Source organism: Podarcis tiliguerta, assembly GCF_965153285.1.
Source record: "Podarcis tiliguerta genome assembly, chromosome: 3".
In the NCBI taxonomy this organism is placed as follows: Eukaryota; Metazoa; Chordata; class Lepidosauria; order Squamata; family Lacertidae; genus Podarcis; species Podarcis tiliguerta.
In genome coordinates, this window is record NC_139536.1 from 22,706,279 (window position 1) to 22,725,701 (window position 19,423).

The 19,423-nt window shown below is 42.7% G+C and overlaps 1 protein-coding gene across 5 annotated transcripts in view; it reads right to left on the bottom strand.

Moving 5' to 3' along the window:
• MTA3 (metastasis associated 1 family member 3) overlaps positions 1 to 19,423 on the bottom strand; it is a 122,377-nt gene that overhangs the window by 43,928 nt on the left and 59,026 nt on the right. For all 5 annotated transcript variants that reach the window (XM_083433047.1, XM_083433045.1, XM_083433046.1 and 2 more), the window contains exons 10-14: positions 16,122 to 16,196; positions 13,725 to 13,783; positions 10,861 to 10,985; positions 10,199 to 10,350; positions 8,477 to 8,699 (exon numbers count right to left, since the gene is read on the bottom strand). In XM_083433047.1, coding sequence (XP_083289173.1) covers positions 8,477 to 8,699; positions 10,199 to 10,350; positions 10,861 to 10,985; positions 13,725 to 13,783; positions 16,122 to 16,196 — 634 coding nt within the window. The remainder of the gene's footprint in view (positions 1 to 8,476; positions 8,700 to 10,198; positions 10,351 to 10,860; positions 10,986 to 13,724; positions 13,784 to 16,121; positions 16,197 to 19,423) is intronic.

Here is a 19,423-nt window from a genome sequence, read left to right on the forward strand (position 1 = left end):
TAATGATGCTATTTTTACAACTCACTTTTATTTATTTGATACACTTATAACCCACCTTTCCTCCAGGTTAGCTAAATATGGCATGGATGGTTCGGACCCCGCTGTTTTAGTCTCACAACAAACTTGTGAGGTAGGCTAGACTGGGAACTGGTGACTGGCCCAAGCCACTTCATGTCTGAGTGAAAATTAGAAACTGGAGTCTCCTGGCTCCTCATCTAACACCATCTAACCGTTGGACCACACTGGCTTACTGTGCATGTTGACTCAGCAGAAAATCCTATCAAATCAACTCTCAAGGGAGTGTGCATAGGATTTCAGCCTTTCCTGACCTAGTTATTCTGCTGTCCGTTTAGAAAAAGGCACCAGCCTTGCATTGCCCTAAATTCCACACAAACCAAGTTATCTTAGGTTGAAAGGCAGAAATAAAGGCTGTGTTTGTTTGAACGGCATTGGATAGGGATTAGTAAGGAAGGCATGCCTGTTTTTTATGCCTCTCATGTATAATCTCTGCACAGGAGCCCATTCCTGTAAATATCTCCCCTTGTACAATGGGATTTCCTTCCCTTTCCCCAACTCCATCCCCTAATTTTTTCTGAGGGTTGAGGGGAACCTCAGACAGATTTAGGGTGGAACAGGGGGGAGGAAAAGGATATAATGTTCCATTATGCAAAGAGAAATCTTTGTGCTGACAGAGCATTTTTGGTACTGCATGTATAATAGAGTGTATTCAGATTAGATCAGATGTGAAAGTTCATCATGTCTGAACTTTCAAGATCAACTATATGGCTTCGATGGAACGGGATAACCCTCTGTCTTTCAAAACTTGAGCAAAGATCATTTGGCCCTTTAAGATCCCAGAAGCCATCCTAGAGGAGTTTCAAAATCCAATCCTTTCCCCTTTGCTCAGTCCAAATTATAAGTATGAAAGTACTGTAGAACCTTCATTCTCTCTTTTTTCCCCCTGTTAGAAGTGTGTGTTAAACAGAAGACAATACTTCAACACCTCAACAAGTCAGACTACAGCAGAAGAGCTTGAATAAAATTCCAAAATACTGAGTTCTTTCAAAAGAGCCAAAATTGAACCTGAGAATATTTCTAATTCAAATAACTATGCAATGAAACAATGGAGGATGTTGCTGTATAAGGAATGTGTATATTGCAAGATTTATTAGTTTAATTTTCAGGAACAGCCCCTTTTATTATGCTTTCAGTGAACAGAAGAATTCAAAACCAACTAGGCATTTTAAACTTTGCTCACGTATTTTATTTTATGTAATCCTATCTCCACACACTTCCCACACAAATCCACTAACCCTTTTAAAATACAACTTAATGCCATAGCATCACAAAGACCAAAAATTCATCTGGCTTTGCCTCAGCAGAAATGTAAAAGCCGAAGTGCAAGATATAAATTCCCTATTTCATTAATCCAGCATGGAAAACAATAGCAGAGGCCAAAAATATGCTGGAAGAAATAATGGCTTATCTGAACCTGCACAACTTCCAAAGGTGTAATTTTATAGGGCATGGTGCAAGTCAATATGAGAAATAAAAGTTTCGGGACGCCTATTACAAAAAGAATGCTTGCATGCATTCATATGATTATGGGTGAGTTTTTATACTAAAACGTACTGACACACAAATAAAACTGCCATGAATATTGAGAGTTTTTAATTTTTGCTAAGGACTGCAATGTCACATGAAATATCACCTAACCCATTTTGATCACCAGGGGAAATTCTATGGATGGCACCACAGTGCCCCTGAATCAGTGTTTCTGTAACTTGGGCCTCCAGTTGTGGTTGGACTACAATTTCCATCATCCCTGGTAGCTAGGGATGATGGTATTTGTAGTCTAACAACAGCTGGAGACCCAAGTTAGAGAAACACTGTTATACAATGGACTATTTCCCCTTCTGCTGTACATGAAGCAGCAGTCATCAGTTGCTTCAGACATACTGTAAAAACAGAAAGCTTTTTTGCCCAGCCCCCTCTGATCCTTAAGACAAGACCCTGTTTTCTACACTTGAATTCCCTAATTATTATTTTTTGCTTTGCTTTTCTCTGATAGCTACTCCTTGTTAATATACTGCTGTTGGTTGGTTTTAGGTTGTATTTTTGTATTAAAGCTATGGTATAGCACAGGGGTCTGCAACCTTTAAGACAAAAAGAGCCACTTGGACCCGATTCTGAAGAAAAAAACCTGGGAGCCGCAAAACTATTGCGACATTTAAAGCATGCGCGCTGCTGCCCTCCGATCTGACAGCGGGTGGGAAGGTGACGTCGGGATGGTGCGTGACTAACGCACGCACCACCCCCATGCGACATCACAGCCAGTACAGCGCCCGCCACAGTGGGGCATGTCGGGGCGCACAATGCACCTCCTCCCCCCGCTAGTATCCGCCCCGGAGCCGCAGCAAAGGTGTAAAAGAGCCACATGCGGCTCCGGAGCCGCGAGTTGCAGACCCCTGGTATAGCACTTAGAATTTTATACATGTTTTGCAATAAAATATACATCATAAAACAAATATGAGGAATGTGCAATCCAGGGTGTGTGTGCGCACACACAGAATGTGAGACAAATTAATCCCAAATGAGCGGGATACCTGGCTAGCTGTATGCTTGCAGTCTCTGCTCTTCCCATTCTTTTAGAAGTAATCCCAGACTGACAATTCAGCCCAAATTCAGGACTGATTGAAGTTAGTTCAAATTCACAAAACCTTCACCAAAAAACACAAACTCTGCTCTTAAGTTCTCATCTTATAATGGCTGGAGCTCCTGAAATGCATTCAACCCATAAAAACTACAAGCAGGTGCCAACCCTCAGTACGTTTTATTATAAAGCTTACGACGTCTTTCACATGTTCTTCCTTTTACCTAACTCCTGCACTTTTCCCCATTCTGTTCCATTTCCAGTCTCTCACTAAGTGGGGTTATGTTCCATTAGGATTATTTTTATGGAGAGGGAATTGCTCTTGTAACTACTTGGAACCTGCAAGATGTGGGTGTGGCAAATCATTGAGAGTTATTGTTGAGTCAGAAATGAAATAGCCCAGCACGACTGTAGTTTCCCTGGAAATGTATAACTAATTTAAAAAGTTCTAACCCCTAATCGTTGAATACTAAAATGAACTTTCTCCAGCAGAACAATGGCGAGCTTGCTCTGGCAATTCTAATCTAGCCACATGTGTTTTCCCTCCATTATTTTCTTTTCAAATGCCATTGTTCATTTCTACCAGCGATTACAGTTAGAGCCCTGCAATGGAAAACAAACATGGCAGAAAGAACTCCCTAGAACCATGTTCAGAATTATGAAACCTTCCTTAAATTTAACTAAGCCCTGGTCCTAATAACATTTGCCTTCAGTTTCAATGTAGGATGAAGACACATGCAATGATTTTTAGAGAAAAGGGGCCCCACTGGAAACTCTGTCCACCATGCTCAGTCCCAACATACCTTTTCTTCCCCTAGCTGAGGATGGAAGGGAGTGGGTGGGAATTGCTGTGCAATTTGGAAGAACAAGCGGCTGGGCAGAGTGCTGATTGGCTGGACCTTCTGTGATGTCACCAAAAGACTCCACAGCCTTGCAGCCTTGCACTTTTAAAAAAATACATTTAAATCTAATGCAATGAGCAAATGTTTCATGCAATGCTTAATGGACACCTGCTGAAGGTATTTCTGGCATACAGAATTGCCACTTCATTTAAGAAGCAAAGAGGAAGCTGGGCTTGCACCACAGCTGAATAATTGGCTGGTGAATATTTTTTTTGCACTATGTCTGTCTTCACTTCACATTTCTTACTTTCATGTATTTTTATAAAAGCAGTTACCACAGCTTCCAACCTCCTATCCAAGGCATGCGTTGTCTACTTCTGCTCACACAACACAGCGGTACCTAATTTTCACCAATCTCCTACTCATTGCAAATGCCTAGCATCACTTGACTTTGCAACAAGCCCACCTGAGACTTGAGGGAGCCTTTTGAACAATATGGGATAGGTTGCAGTAGAGCGCAAAGAGGGGTAAAAATTAGGTGCTTTGCCTTACGTGAATGGAAGCATTTTCTCTTAGTGTAAAGCTATCATTGACTACAACCCCTATATACAGTACTTAACCAGTATACAGGGAATGGGCAGATCAGTCCTAACCCTTGACCTGCTTTGCTACAGGGAGACAGGATGCAGAAGAGGTCTCCCTCCACTGGACTCTGCTGGACTGCACTGGTTGAGGGGTCTCAGAGCCAACATAAGCAAGGAGAGGATGCAGCTGGGCTATCAGGAATGCACTTAGGTAGTCCAGCTATAAGCAATGGGTCTCTCCGTTGCACTGGCCTGAAGCCGGAGTGGCAAAAATCATGGCTAACACACACACCCCTACCTTCCACCCTGGCCAGCATGAGCAGTTGTTTTCGGAGGTGGCATCACTGCCCCTTTCCATTCACCTCCATTGCTCAAGCCTAAAAATGACAATCCTTCTTCTACACCCTTTAAAAAAAGCTGCAGCAACATGTTACACCGTATAACAGCTTTACATTCAGCTCTTGTGTGTATGTGTAATTAATTCCACTGGGAGCTTCTTCCCTCGCTAGTCCCAGTCCTTTAATTTGTTCACATTCCTTTTATTTATCTCCCTGTGCTTTCCAACTTATTCTGCTAAGAAGATTACTGTTCTTTAGCATCACTCTCAAGTTCATTCCTCAGCGTGACACGTCTATGAAGAGTCTTGGGGAAGCTCCCTAGTGAATTGAAGGGACACCAATGTGTAAATAAAGGTGATGGCATTACTCGTGGGCTTGAAAAGTTTCTTTCTGCCCCCAGGCCTGAGAGATCATGCTCATCGTCCATTTCTTAAGAGAGCATCTTTGCACCGTGATTACTCCAAGTTCTACAGAAGATAATAGAATCAAAGAATTATATCTAGGACCACAAGGGTTATCTAGTACAACCCCTTGTCATCCAGGAATCTCAGCTGAGTGGTACCACAAGTACCTCAACTACAAAGCTTCTCAGGCTCAAATATTGGGAATTTCTGAAAAAGGCAGGTGATGTGAAAGACATCTGCAGGAAACATTGATAACAGAGACATTACTAGACTACATGGAGCATTAGCCTGAAGTTAGACCACTTATTTCACTGGTCTCATGCTAAAAGTTGAGTCACATCGCAGCAAGCTAGGTTTGCGTATAATATAGGTTTTTATGCCTGCCCTAACAGCACACTACTTTGTTCCTAGAAGTTCAAAATCCTGCAAATAATAGATAAATGAACATTATTACCATCACCACTGCTGGGCAGAGTCCACTGAGCCTCTCTGCATAGAAACCTCAATGAAATGATGAGAGCTGCACATTAAGTTGGTATAACAAAGCATGCAAATTGAACTCATGTATGCAAAACAAGCACACAGTTCCCTTTCTCAGAATCCAGTATCTTGGCGTTAAGTTTGTTTCTCTTAATGTAATCTGTGTTTTTTAATCATACAAATCTGAATGGAACATTCATGAAACTATATTATGTGTTATCTATTCTGTGTACAAGGAAGCATAATCAAAATGAAAAGGAAATGATGTTCATCTTTTATCTCCAACAGGAGATTTGAGGTCTAAAACAAAATCAAGTTGTAACAGGATGAATTAATATTGTATAATAAAACACAACAGCCTAGCATGCGTCATCAAGCCTCTCAATGCTTGACAGTGATTTCAAAGTGTTGTTGCAATGCACATTCATTTGTGCATCCATTGTATGAAAAATTAGGGCATGGGCTTGTTAGGTGCCACTACGTCAAGCCTGTGGAGAAATGGATACTATTACAATTCTGCTAAAATACACATTTTTTCCCTTGTGGAATTAGCTAGCAAAAACTGTGAGTCACAGATGTACACAGTACACATTTTGTTTTTAGACACACTACTGTTGGTAGCAATTTATCTAATAATATTAGGTGGCATTTATTAGGTGATACCTAGCAGTACTGTTCTAATGTTCCTGCCAAGTCATGATTGCTATATTCTACCACAAGCTTCAGTGACAATATGTCTGTGCATTACCAGAAGCTGCGGAACAACAGCAGGAGAGGCCTGGGGGTCCTTCTGTCTCACCTGGAAACATACTATGTGAAACAGGATGCTGGACTAGATATTGCTCTTGGATCAAATCCAGCAGGGCTCTTCTTATATTTAAATATATAAATATTCTCAAAGGTGATACGATTTTCTATTACATTAACAGTCTCCAGATCCAAGCACTGACAAGGTCCGGATTACGCTTAGAGTACAGTCCATCAAGCAATCATTTGATTTCAATATAGCTTATGCAGGGTTAATGTGCTCGCAGCTATGGACTGGCAGAGGAAAAATCCCCCTTTGCAGGTACTCGGAATGCAAATCATGCAAGCAAACAGATTGCAAAAGGGCTCACATGAAGTGCCAAGCGGCTGACCAAAGGGACGCACTGACAGCATCAGCCGGCTGACTGGCGCTTACCCAACACCTCCAAAGGGGTATGCACCAAATGCCAATCAGTAATTGACGCTGAGAGCAACCCCAATGGGGAACTTCCTAGTGCAGCTGATCCTGGTGGGGTTGTCCGTGAGCCCCACTTGCCAAGGAAGAATTGGGAGCACACTATTAAGCCACGTCTTTCCTGTGACGTACCGGAGGTTGCATATGGCGCCAGGTGTGTCGTTGGTGGGCATGATTTTGGGGGAAATGACTTCATGGGCCAAATATGGGCTCCTGGGGGGGGGGGGTCTAATGAGGCTTGCATGCCAGAGGTGCCCCACCACTGTGCCAGCTCCCCTGAGATGAACGAAGGCTGTATTGTTAGCACTCTGTCCACTAACATATACTGAAACAACTTCTGCTGTGTCAAGCACTCAGGTCCAGGGGGTATTTGAACATGCAAAAGAAAAAAAGGAGGGGGGGGAGAGACTGCTGTATGCAAAAAGTGAACCCTATTCATAGCAAGGGAGGAGGGACCTCCATACTCGCATTCACAATGTGGAGCTATCTTAAAATGAATGAGTCTTGTGTTTTGTATGCTCAAGGAGCCACTGGGGTGCAGTCCTTAACCCAGCTGATCACAGCATCCCCTTCCACCAAAGCCAATCAACAGGGAAGCTTAGCTGGGAGCTGTATCTGTGTGCTGGAAGACACTTTCCTATCCTAAAATATACCTCTTTCATTTCAGAGCAATAGTAAAATCCAACATTGATGTGATGTATTTTTCCCCCCTATAGAAGCACTTCTCATTTTGACATAAGATGAATATGCAAACAGGTGAAAGTGTGGAAGGAATGCATTGTGAAAACAAAAGCTCAATTCAGATGAAAACAAGGGAGAAGTGGTAAAACAATGCAGAAAACAGCAATAAAAATGTTTCCTTTCCAAGGAAATGTTCAATAAGCAAAACAACCTTGTTAATTTACTTCGCTTGAATCAAGTCTCCTCAACTCTGCAAGAAGCAGAAACCTTCCTCTATGGTTGTGAAAAATAACGTTCTGAATCATTTTTATCTGATGAGATAAATTGAGGACCGTAGACCTACAGCTCTGCCTGGTAGTGAATCACATCTGGTTAGGGCAAAATTACAGACTAGGCATTTGCTGCTGAAAACAGCACCCCTTGGTCTCTCTTACATAGTAGTGTGTGCTCTCAACTTTATCACATCTTGACATCATTTTAAACCCAGCCAATGATTTGGACTTTGGGAATGGGGTGACAAAATAGATGTCAAAACAGTGGTCCCACACATTACAAGGGAAACAAGGATGGAGCCAACACTGGAATGCCATTGTTGGCAGCAGCCCCATGTCTCTTTCAGCTCCATCCTTGCATAGGTCAATTTCCTATGGTTGCACTGATATCACTGGCTTTGTCGTGGTTAATATGCATTTAGGACAGCTTATAATTGAGTCCTCCTTAGGTTTGTCCCAATAGAAACCTCATTTACACTGAAGTCTCTCTATAAAGGTTGTTTTGTGCATGACCGCTATGCTGCCCCAGTGCAATGCTGCCATGAACTGGGATGCTGCATCTTTAAACAAGCCTTTGCTTTCAAACCTGTGACCCCTTCATTATTTCACTATCTATGCACCATATTGGTTCATGTTATGGCAAAAATATGGTTCATGTTTTATGAGACTGGGTGCCTGTTTTCCACCAGATACATTAAATATGGAGAGGTTAAAGGAAGCATGTATGATAGCACACAAAGCTATAATTGGGTCAATGTCTGCGTTTGACACCTCCTTTATTATTCAGTAAGCACTAAGCTTTCTATAAACTTACAGTATTTTCTTTGTTCTTTGGTGACAAGCAAGACAAATGAAAATAAAGTTTTCTTTAAATAAAATAACACAAAGGGGCTATAGACAGAAATGTGTTTATTGCAAAAGAAACAAACAAACGAAAAAAAGACGACAGAAAGTGGTTGGAATAATGGCACATTGAACTAAGAATTTAGAAACATCTTACATTCTGCCCTAATGGCAGCACAGTTAATAAGGACAAACGGTCTTCTTGCAGCTCGCTTCAACTGTAGAGTGTTTCTGCAGACCTGGCGGGCAAGTTTAGTCAAGTATGTCGTATGGAGGAAGAACGACTGGCGTGTCTTCACGGCAGATTTTGGACTGCCTGTGTTCCGGACTGGTATTCCCTGCGTGGCTTGTCGAGACATGTGTGTTCTAACACATGCTTCCTGTAAGAGGGGGGGAAAGAATCAAAACGCAAACTAAAAGTCTTACTTCTGAGATCTTCCCTTTCATTAATGTACTGTTTTCTTATATGTGTCTATAATATAAAAATCAAGACCAGTGCCCAAATTCACTCTTGCCCTCCCCCCTTACCCAATAACACAGAAACATGGCTTATTCTGAGACAGGCCATTGGTCCATCTAGGGGGCAGCACACTGACTGGCAATGGCTCTCCAGGATTTCAGACATGGGGCATGCGTGCCCCCATTGGAGATGCCGAGGACTGAAGCCAGAACTTGCTGTATGGAAAACAGATGCTCTTACACTGAGTTACGCCCTTCCCCTAACTTTGCAAAATCCAAGACAGAGAAGAATTCCAATCTACTCTCCCTCCATCCCCACAAGTGCTCCTCACCCACTGAATTGCAACACAGTAAACCTTGGGACGCGGGTGGTGCTGTGGGTAAAACCTCAGTGCCTAGGACTTGCCGATCGCATGGTCGGCGGTTCGAATCCCCGCGGCGGGGTGAGCTCCCGTCTTTCAGTCCCAGCTCCTGCCCACCTAGCAGTTCGAAAGCACCCCTAAGTGCAAGTAGATAAATAGGTACCGCTTTAAAAGCGGGAAGGTAAACAGCGTTCCGTGTGCTGCGCTGGTGCTGGCTCGCCAGAGCAGCTTCATCACGCTGGCCACGTGACCCGGAAGTGTCTCTGGACCGCGCTGGCCCCTGGCCTCTTAAGTGAGATGGGCGCACAACCCTAGAGTCAGACACGACTGGCCCGTACGGGCAGGGGTACCTTTACCTTTACTAAACCTTGGGAATCCTACATTTCTCATCAGCCTCCTGGACAAACCTCCCTCCTCTTCCCTCTCACCATCACTGTTTCTCCCAAATCATCACCACTTGGCAAGGAAGGAAAGGGAAAGTGGGGGGTTGGAGTTGGCAGAGCAGTGAGGAGTGATGAGACAAGGGTCATTTTCCTTAGCATAGGATCAGGTCGAAAAAAGGATCCATGCTTCTTTTCAATTTAATCTGAGATGAGCAAGGGAAAACTTGCCCATTTGAGAACAGATTAAGTTCCCATAGTTGGGAAACATTTTTTTTTTTTCTGTACACACCCGAACACACAATCTACAAAGAACTCCTTTCCAGTCTTCGAAGCACAAACACCTTTTCAAAATGCATTGTATAAAGCTGTGTAACTCATACAATGGTTTCTCTGACCAGGGTAACCCAAGGTAGTCGAACACAACTTTACAAATAAACAGGAAATATGGAAAGCAGTTAAATTTCCACGATAAAACACAGTGGACAATTAATTGTGAGTTATAATTATGAAATTATTCCTAATCATAAAATGAAATTTAAAAAATCAGCACTACAGAAGCACATGCAACAGGGAGCAGGCCCCACTGAACATGATGGGACTTCCTCCAAGTAAACGTTAAAAGGACTGGGTTGCACATATTACCATCATCATCACTACAGTATAATGAAATCCTACCTCTGTGGTTTGAGTAGGAGAAAATCTGTCTTCATTTGTTAGTGTTGGCATTTTCAGGCCACCATATTTCTTCCAATAAATCCAACATGGTGCACATAACCTGCACTGCATGTTGGGTGGACCCCAAGAATACCACTGATGAGACTGTGTGACTAAAAGAAGAAAATAAAATTATGTTGATCCATCGAGCATAAAATACTTATCTGTACACGTGAACACACACACACATCTATTATAGATGTATACTGTAACAACAAATGCCACACACTTGAATAAGAAGCTTTATATATCTTTTTCGTTTTAACAGTTTGAAAATTCAGGGCATTCACCGAATTCTCAGAGCGACACAACTGCTTATTCACTGAGATAAACTTAGCTAAGGTGGCCCACCAGGGACACCATAAACCACCCATTTTGATTGCTTGCCAGCCTGTGCAAAAACGGGGAGTGTTGTAAACACCTGGTAAACCTCAATATTCAGCTGGGGGACTGTGTTTAGGTTGGTGGTCTGCAATCATGCAGGCTTGCTAAAAGAAAAGTACTGAGGTCAGCATAGAATCTATGCCCTACATGCATGATGCTCTCATGTGAGTACAAATGGAACTATTCAATTGCTTAACATAGGCATGACACACACACACAACAGTGACCATTCTACTTACCGTAGCAGCTTTCACAAGCACGGCCTATTAGTGCATTCTGGGCCTGGTGAGGTGCTCCAACCGCTCCGTTCACGGCACTTGGTTTCCCGTTACTGCTGGATATCTGACTGGGATTTGGTTTGTTGCTTTAAAGTGATCACAAACACACACACAAGCACATTAACAACATGAGTTAAATGACAGAATCCTCTGTGGTTACCCACATCATTAGCAAGAACGCTACTAACTTCTCAAATACTTTATGCGGAAATGAAAGCAAAAAATATTTTGAGAGCTCACAATGCTCTCAAAGGCTTGGAATCCGCCACATGTGCCATTACTGAACTCAGTTTATTACATCCAGGTCCTATGCGTACTTGCATATAAATGCTGCACCTGCCACTAGGAAGCTAAATGTCCTCCTCAAAGCAGCAGCTAGCAGTAATGAGAACCAAAGGCAGCCTGCAGCACCCAGCAATCCGTTCTTCAGTCCAGGGTCACTAAATGAGAATTCCTGTGCTTGGCATTAAAACTTTGTGCAAAAAGCACATTACTAATCAAATACTGGGGGTAAAACAGATCTCAGTTTTAGTCATGATTCTCTAAGAAACAATTCCAATTATAATAATATAATATAATATAATATAATATAATATAATATAATATAATATAATATAATATAATATAATATAATATAATATAATATAATATAATATAATGTGTTAAGATATATACCGTATTTGGGGGGGTATAAGATGCCCCCGTGTATAAGACGCCCCCTATTTTTTAAGACTAAAAATTAAGAAAATGCGCTATGCACTATCTGTGTATAAGATGACTCCCTATTTTAAACTTCAAAAATTTAGGAAAAATATAGTCTTATACATGGGGAAATACAGTGTGTGTGTGTGTGTGTGTGTGTGTGTGTGTGTTAAGCTAACCAGAACGTTTTTGCTATAGAATATTATTAGGAATTATTGTTACCCTTAGTGTTCAATTAGCAAAAGATTACATCTGGGATTCTTAATGCTGCTCGCTTCCCATATTTATTCCTCTCAGGTCAAATAAACTCCTTACTTATGCACTTTTTCCTTTAATGCAAAATCGTAACACAGATATGAATACAAATGCTGAAAGACTGACAACACAATATCTTATGCAGCATCAACACATAGCAGCTACCAAATCATTCTCAGAAATGCGTCTGAATGGCGGGCCAGAGGTTCCCTGTCCCTGTTTTAGAGAATTCTGCTTTCTTATGGTGCATACTCTTGCAGCTAGCCCAGATTTAGAGTCTACCAATATCTTGGAGTTGACAGGATTTCGTACCCCACCTAATCATACCCCAGACTGCGTCACTGCAAGCAATATATTCACAGCATTCTAACAATCATTGTAGCATTTAAGGTAAAAATGCAAAAACAAGATGGCTGCTTCTGCTTCCAACACTTGAAGCTTTTGAGGATGTGAAAGTCTCTGAGACATGATCACAGTTCTACTTAGACTTTGATTAGATTTTGAGTACTGTTTCAGGTTTTTTTTTTTTAATCAGTTCATTAGCCACCTTCATTATTTTTTTAGGAAGGTGAGATGGAACTGCTGGAAACAAACAAATATATCTATGGCATGGAAGATCCGTCCAGAAGGCCTGCAAAGAACCAGCTGGATTAGTATTTGTACAGAATTGGGGGGGGGGGGGGCGGTAGAGACTCTGTGCCTCACTTGTTAAATGCATCTGGTCTTCTATTAATTTTGAGGCGTTGGAAGATTTACTAACCCTGGGCCCAGATGCTCCCCCAAAACTATGATATCAGCAGCAAAGGGAACATTTGCAGAAATCACTTTTATCACAGCATCACAAGGAACATTTGCAGAAATCACTTTTATAGCCTACCAAACGCAATGATGTAAAATTTTGTCCAATACAAAAGCGCCTCTTATAATTGTTGCAGCTACACTTAACAATATTGCCTAATGTGAGTCACCTGTTCATATTGAGGAAATAGTCTCAGGTTGTAAACATACACTTTATTTCTCAGGCATGAGTACCATTAACATGGAGCCCTACACATATTTCGTATTCAGTGTTCAGTTGGGCTTAATCCCAGGTAAGCATGGATAGGATTGCTGCTGAAGAGGTCTGTGATTTTGCATTAGCACTGCTATGTAAGGAAATACCGTATTTTGCACCCCATAGGACGCACCGGCCCATAGGACGCACCTAGTTTTTTTTGGGGGGGGGGTGAAGGAAAAAAAATTATTTCCCCCCCCCCAGGTGCGGGGCTGGAAGAACCAGGTCAGGGAACAGCGGGAGGCGTGCTCCGCCTCCCCGCTGTCCCCCCAGCTTGTGGGGCTGGCGATGGGGAGAAGTGCGCTGAGCCCAGGACTGGAGGCAGCTCTGCGCGGCCATCCGGAGCCGGGCGGGACTTCGCGCCCGGCTCCCGATGGCCGTGCAGAGCTGTGCTGAGCCCGGGACTGCAGGCAGCTCTGCACAACCCTCGGAGCCGGTCTGCCGAGGGTTGCGCAGAGCTTCCTGAAGCCTGGAGAGCGAGAGGGATTGGTGCGCACCGACCCCTCTCGCTCTCCAGGCTTCAGCGAAAGCCTGCATTCGCCCCATAGGACGCACACACATTTCCCCTTCATTTTTGGAGGGTAAAAAGTGCGTCCTATAGGGCGAAAAATACAGTAATTTGAAAACTGTTTTTTTTAAAAGCCTGCATGGGCATAACTGGACCTTACTAGGCTATGAAAAATCTTCAAAGCAATCTACGTTTTATGGATGCTGCTTCTTCGATTGTCCAATAAAAACAAGGATTTGTTCTCTACACGTTTCACATTATTATTATTATTCTTTCAAAGGAAGCATTAATATTTGTGATACTTACTAGGTTGGTATGTAAACTTGTTTCAATTTGCTTTCTGCTTCAGCAGCTTTTAGGCGTTTCTAATAGAAAAGATGGAACAAATTTAATATCTCACAGAACTACAACATTTCAGTTCCTGTCAGGCAACCAGATGGACTTTCTCGGTCTTTATGATCCAGCCCAGAGGCCCCAGATCCAGGTTCCCCTACTTCTGGTAGTTGGAGGGGTGGTGACAGGTAAGGGCTTTGAAACTTGTGGCAGGCTTCGCTAACCTGGTGCCCTCCAGGACTTTTGTACTACAAAACCCATCACTGGGGCTGATGGGTATTGTGGTCGAAGATAACTGGAAGGTACCATGTTGGCGAAGGTTGCCTTATGGAATGCCCTTGCCAGGGATATTCATGTGGCATCAAGTTAAACCTGCCCGCTCAACACAGGGATAGGTAAAGACTCAACGTTGATCTCACATTTATTTAAACACAGGATTCCGCGGAAGGTTGTTCAACTTCAGGGTGACTTTAACTCGGCAGTTGTTGCAATGCTGGTTGATTTTTAAATACTTGTTTCTAAGTGTTACAATGCCATCCTCAAAATCTGATTTGTTAAATATATATATATCCTAAAATAAAGGAGAGTAATTCATGACACTTTGTAATAGCTAAATCAAATGGGCAGCTTGCTGGAAGGTGTGATCACACACACACATATGCTGCAAAGCTAAGCTGTGCACATGGGCCTGTTTCTAGTGCTCACATGCTTTTCCACAATGACAATGACTATGTACAGTGGTGCCCCGCAAGACGAATGCCTCGCAAGACGGAAAACCCGCTAGACGAAAGGGTTTTCCGTTTTTCGATGTGCTTCGCAGGACGAATTTCCCTATGGGCTTGCTTCGCAAGACGAAAATGTCTTGCGAGTCTTGAGATTTTTTTTCGCTCCCCACCCCCTTTTTCTAAGCCGCTAAACCGCTAATAGCCTTTTAGCAGCTAATCCGCTAATCCCTTAAGCCTTTAATAGCCGCTAATAGGGTTGCTTTGCAAGACGAAAAAACGAAGGGACTCGCAGAATGAATTAATTTCGTCTTGCGAGGCACCACTGTATATATCCTAAAATAAAGGAGAGTAATTCATGACACTTCGTAATAGCTAAATCAAGTAGGCAGCTTGCTGGAAGGTGTGATCACACACACACACATATGCTGCAAAGCTAAGCTGTGCACAAGCGCCTGTTTCTAGTGCTCACATGCTTTTCCACAATGACAATGACTATGTATATGACAACAATATGGACCAATCTTCTCCTAAATTACTTACTACTTGGATAAATTAACACCAAAATGACTGTCATCAATAGGCTGACACTGATCTGTTACAACAACTCTGTCCTGGGCTCTGCTGGAACACACACAGCCCCGAGTTGAAAGAGCGAGCGATGGACGTATTCCCAAATAATGGGAACCAATTGAGGAAAATAAGGAATAAAGTTAAGACCAAGTATTGAGTTAGAAAAAAGAATTGTTACTGGAGGGGTAATGACGCTGTTGAGTCTTTATTTACAACAGCCATTGTGGAATCAGACTGTATTAATTAGCTTTTTTAAAAAAAAAAATCAGACAAATCAACTGCCTCTCCCCTTCCCTTTCTGTAAGTATCTGCTTCTGTTCAATTTTGAGCACAAATAGCTCTCCTGTTCAGGAAATGGCTGCTCTGGATCCAAGCCAAAGTATCTAAATATACATAATTCCTGGATTTCTTCATCATGTTTAATTATATCCTTCAAAGAAATGAAAGGTCACTTCAAATGCTGTTAACTTCCTACACAGAGAAATTCCAGGAATTAGCTCTCTCTGTGTGTGTGTGTGTGTGTGTGTGTGTCACTGTCGAGTTGTGTGTGAGATCATCACACATGATAATCTGATCTATGGCTACGTGCCAATCCTCAGATGTGTCTTCCATGTAGGCATTTTGACACGTTTAAAGCCTCCCTAAATTAGATTACTGCCGAGATTTAACTTTCTAAATCCCATTTTCTGGAATCTATACAATATCTGTTTACTGGGCAGAGAGAACCAAACGTAATCATGCTGCAAAATCCAAAGCCCTTTTGAGGCCACAATGGGGCAGGTGGGGGTGGGGGCTGTTTCTGGGTCATTATCCCCCGACCCAACCTGTTTCCTGTATTGCTTCCATTGGAAACAATTGAAGGAATATGGCATAAGAGATCCTCAAGGTGAATGGGAGCCACTCCTGCCACACACACCCCTTGCCAACCAGAGAAAGGCAAGGGGCCCTGTGAGATCAGATCTCCTTCTCCCAGAGCAGACCACCCTCAGAGAGGGAGGTCCAAAAGCAACCCAGGTGCTACAGAACTTCATGTTCATTTATTTGACCAACTCATGGCAAAGTACAGAAAAGTTACCTGCTGGATGTATCTGTCTGTAGTTTTCCACATATAATAATATTCAATGATGCTAGTCAGAGACTTCCAAGGAAGCTGAAAGAGGAAAACAAAACAAAAATACTTAATTACAATGTCTGATAAACTTTACATTTTAACTGCAATGTTGCAGCAAACTCAGCACAATGTAATTTAGACCCAGGAAAAAAGACTTTAAAAAAATCTCACTGCAATTTAGACGTCAAGGAAGCATAGTCTACGTTAGCAAAGGTAATAAGAGGGGTGGGCTCGCCATGTTTTTTTGTTTTTTGGAATATATCTTCCATAATCCCTGACCACTGGTCTTGCTGGTTGGGGCTGATAGGAGCTGAAGTCTAACAACATTTGGAGGCCCACAGGTTTGCCACTCGTAATAAAATTACCTGCTTCTCTCTGGAAAATGGGTAAGGAAGCACACTCACGAGTCTGGCTAGACAAATTCTGGTGGCTTAGGATCTGGGAAAGTCACTGGACTTTTGTACTAGTCCTTAGAGCAGGTGTCAGCAAACTTTTTCAGCAGGGGGCCGGTCCACTGTCCCTCAGACCTTGTGGTGGGCCGGACTATTTTTTTATGGGGGGGGGGTGAACAAATTCCTATGCCCCACAAATAAACCAGAGATGCATTTTAAATAAAAGGACACATTCTACTCATGTAAAAAGTGGGCCTTAGTTTGCCTACCCATGCCTTAGAGCAGTGGTTCTCAACCTGTGGGTCCCCAGATGTTGCTGGACTACAACTCCCATCATCCCTGAGCTCTGGCCTTGCTAGCTAGGGGTGATGGGAGTTGTAGTTCAACAACATCTGGGGACCCACAGGTTGAGAAAGGCCTTAAAAATTCCGTTAAAATCTATTTAAGAAATAATTAAAATCTTAAGAAGACATGAATTCTTCTATTAAGGACCTTTTCAAATGCTGACATCAGTTTGATACTTCTAACTTCGTTTGTCTTGCCATTGTTTATAAATTGTACTGTCTGGGGGTGTTGTTTTTTTAATCTCCATGGGTAGTGGAAGAGGACTAGGAACAAGGGACTCAAAGACCCTCAGAGTCTGTTCTAGCCCTACAACTCTCTGTTTCTATGAAGCTGCCTTATACGAAGTCAAACCATTGTTCCTTCGAACTTAGTATTTTCAAGGCTGACTCTCTGGGTTTTTGGCTGTCTTATATGGTGATGCTACGGAGTGAACCTCAGACCTTTTGCATGCATACTATGGACTCTACCACTGCACTGTGGACCTTTGAGACAAAGTGACACAGTGCTTTCATTAAGTGTTTTGTTTTTTAAAAAAGTGAGGGCTAGCCGGTAAAAATACTGTTAGCTTTCCACATGTCAGCTTCCTATATTATGAAGAAATCTTGGCACAAGTTGTTTTCAAGTTAGCACGCCTCCAGGAGAGACATATTGCAAGCCTTACCTCCATCCCGTTTGTCCCATTCCAAGCCCTAAGTGTTACAAAAGTGATGGAACCCTTCTGCACTGAGCTTTTCACACATCGACACACAGTTAGTAGGAAGAGTGTGCCAAAATGAGTCAGCTGTATCCCACTGCGGATCAACCCTCTTCCCTAAGAAGTAGGCATTCTGTTATCAAATGATTACTTAATGTCGCGATAGAATTAATTTGCAAGATCAGAGAAGCCAGAGGGGCAGCGATGGCAACTGTGGATGACATACCGAGCAAGACAGCATATCCTCAAAAACAGCACATAGTTTTCATGAACTGATATATCATTAACATTAATTATTCTAGTTTTTGGTCCCTACCAGTAACACTGCATCTTAGCAGATAGCTAGTATTTACTTCTGCCACATTAGCAGCAGGACTTTGTACTTCCAGAGTTCTTTCAACTGCTCAGGAGGGTCAACCTCGGATAAAACAGCATGCTTTTTTTTTTTTTTATCTTGGTGCCTTGAAGATAAGATGTGTATATTCCAAACCTTTATTTTAATCCAGCAGGGATTAAATCACTTAAACTATAAAAATGATACATAAGATGAAACAGAGTACATTTTTTTTTTAAAGTGGCAGACTTCTTTATTCCAAGTTTAGAGAACTTTGCGGAGATCTCTGACCTTTCCAAGGTTGCAAACTATGTTCTTGAAGCTGACTTTGGGAACAACCCAAACTCAAGATCTGCAGGGATGAGCAAAGTCTGGAGTAAGAGGATCTCTGGCTAAGCCAACTGAGGACCCTCAGCCCAGTTCAGTTGGAAATACAAGGGCAGAAATACACCAACCTGGCTCAGCTGGTGATGGCTAAGCTGAGGCAAGGCGTAAAGAAGGGGTGGGATAGTGACGGAGGAGACATACCCCTATTCCAAACTATGTTCGGACCTAACAACCCAGCAGAAGTTACAAAAGGGCAATGGAAGAAAAACTCTAGTTTTGAAGGCTTGGCTGGCTCAGCAGGAAGCAGCTTGGCTCTGGAACAGAGTTTCAAATAGGGTAAGTTACACCAAGGGACGCGGGTGGTGCTGTGGGTAAAAAGCCTCAGTGCCTAGGGCTTGGCGATCGAAAGGTCGGCGGTTCGAATCCCTGCGGCGGGGTGAGCTCCCGTTGTTCGGTCCCAGCGCCTGCCAACCTAGCAGTTCGAAAGCACTCCCGGGTGCAAGTAGATAAATAGGGACCGCATACTAGCGGGAAGGTAAACGGCGTTTCCGTGTGCGGCTCTGGCTCGCCAGAGCAGCGATGTCACGCTGGCCACGTGACCCGGAAGTGTCTCCGGACAGCGCTGGCCCCCGGCCTCTTGAGTGAGATGGGCGCACAATCCTAGAGTCTGTCAAGACTGGCCCGTACGGGCAGGGGTACCTTTACCTTTAAGTTACACCAACATAATTTACCCTTTCCACCTTTATTCTATTCCAACCGTGTTAACAACATCCATCAGTGTTTGAAATTGGGAACACAGAATGAACTTCATTAATATGTAGACACGGTTCATTGGACTTCCAAGCTCTCATGCCATTTATGTATCTTTTCAAACAGAAAAAAACTGCAAACATTTTCAAATCTAAACTTCTTTTCTTTTGCAAACTGCTAAAATTTTGTTTACCTCCAATTTGTGATAGTATTAAGAGAATAATTTGACCCCTTCTATCAGGCTGAGAATGAGCCCTGCACACCCTCAGGGGCTTCTCCTTCTCCCCTCCTTGTGCTCCTAGTGTTGGCCTCACTGCCTAAACTACAGCATCTTAAATTGGGATACTGCAGTTTAAATGCAGCTTGCAAGCTATGTTACAAAACCTCTGATTTAATGGCAATCCTAGCAGCTATGATCAGGCAA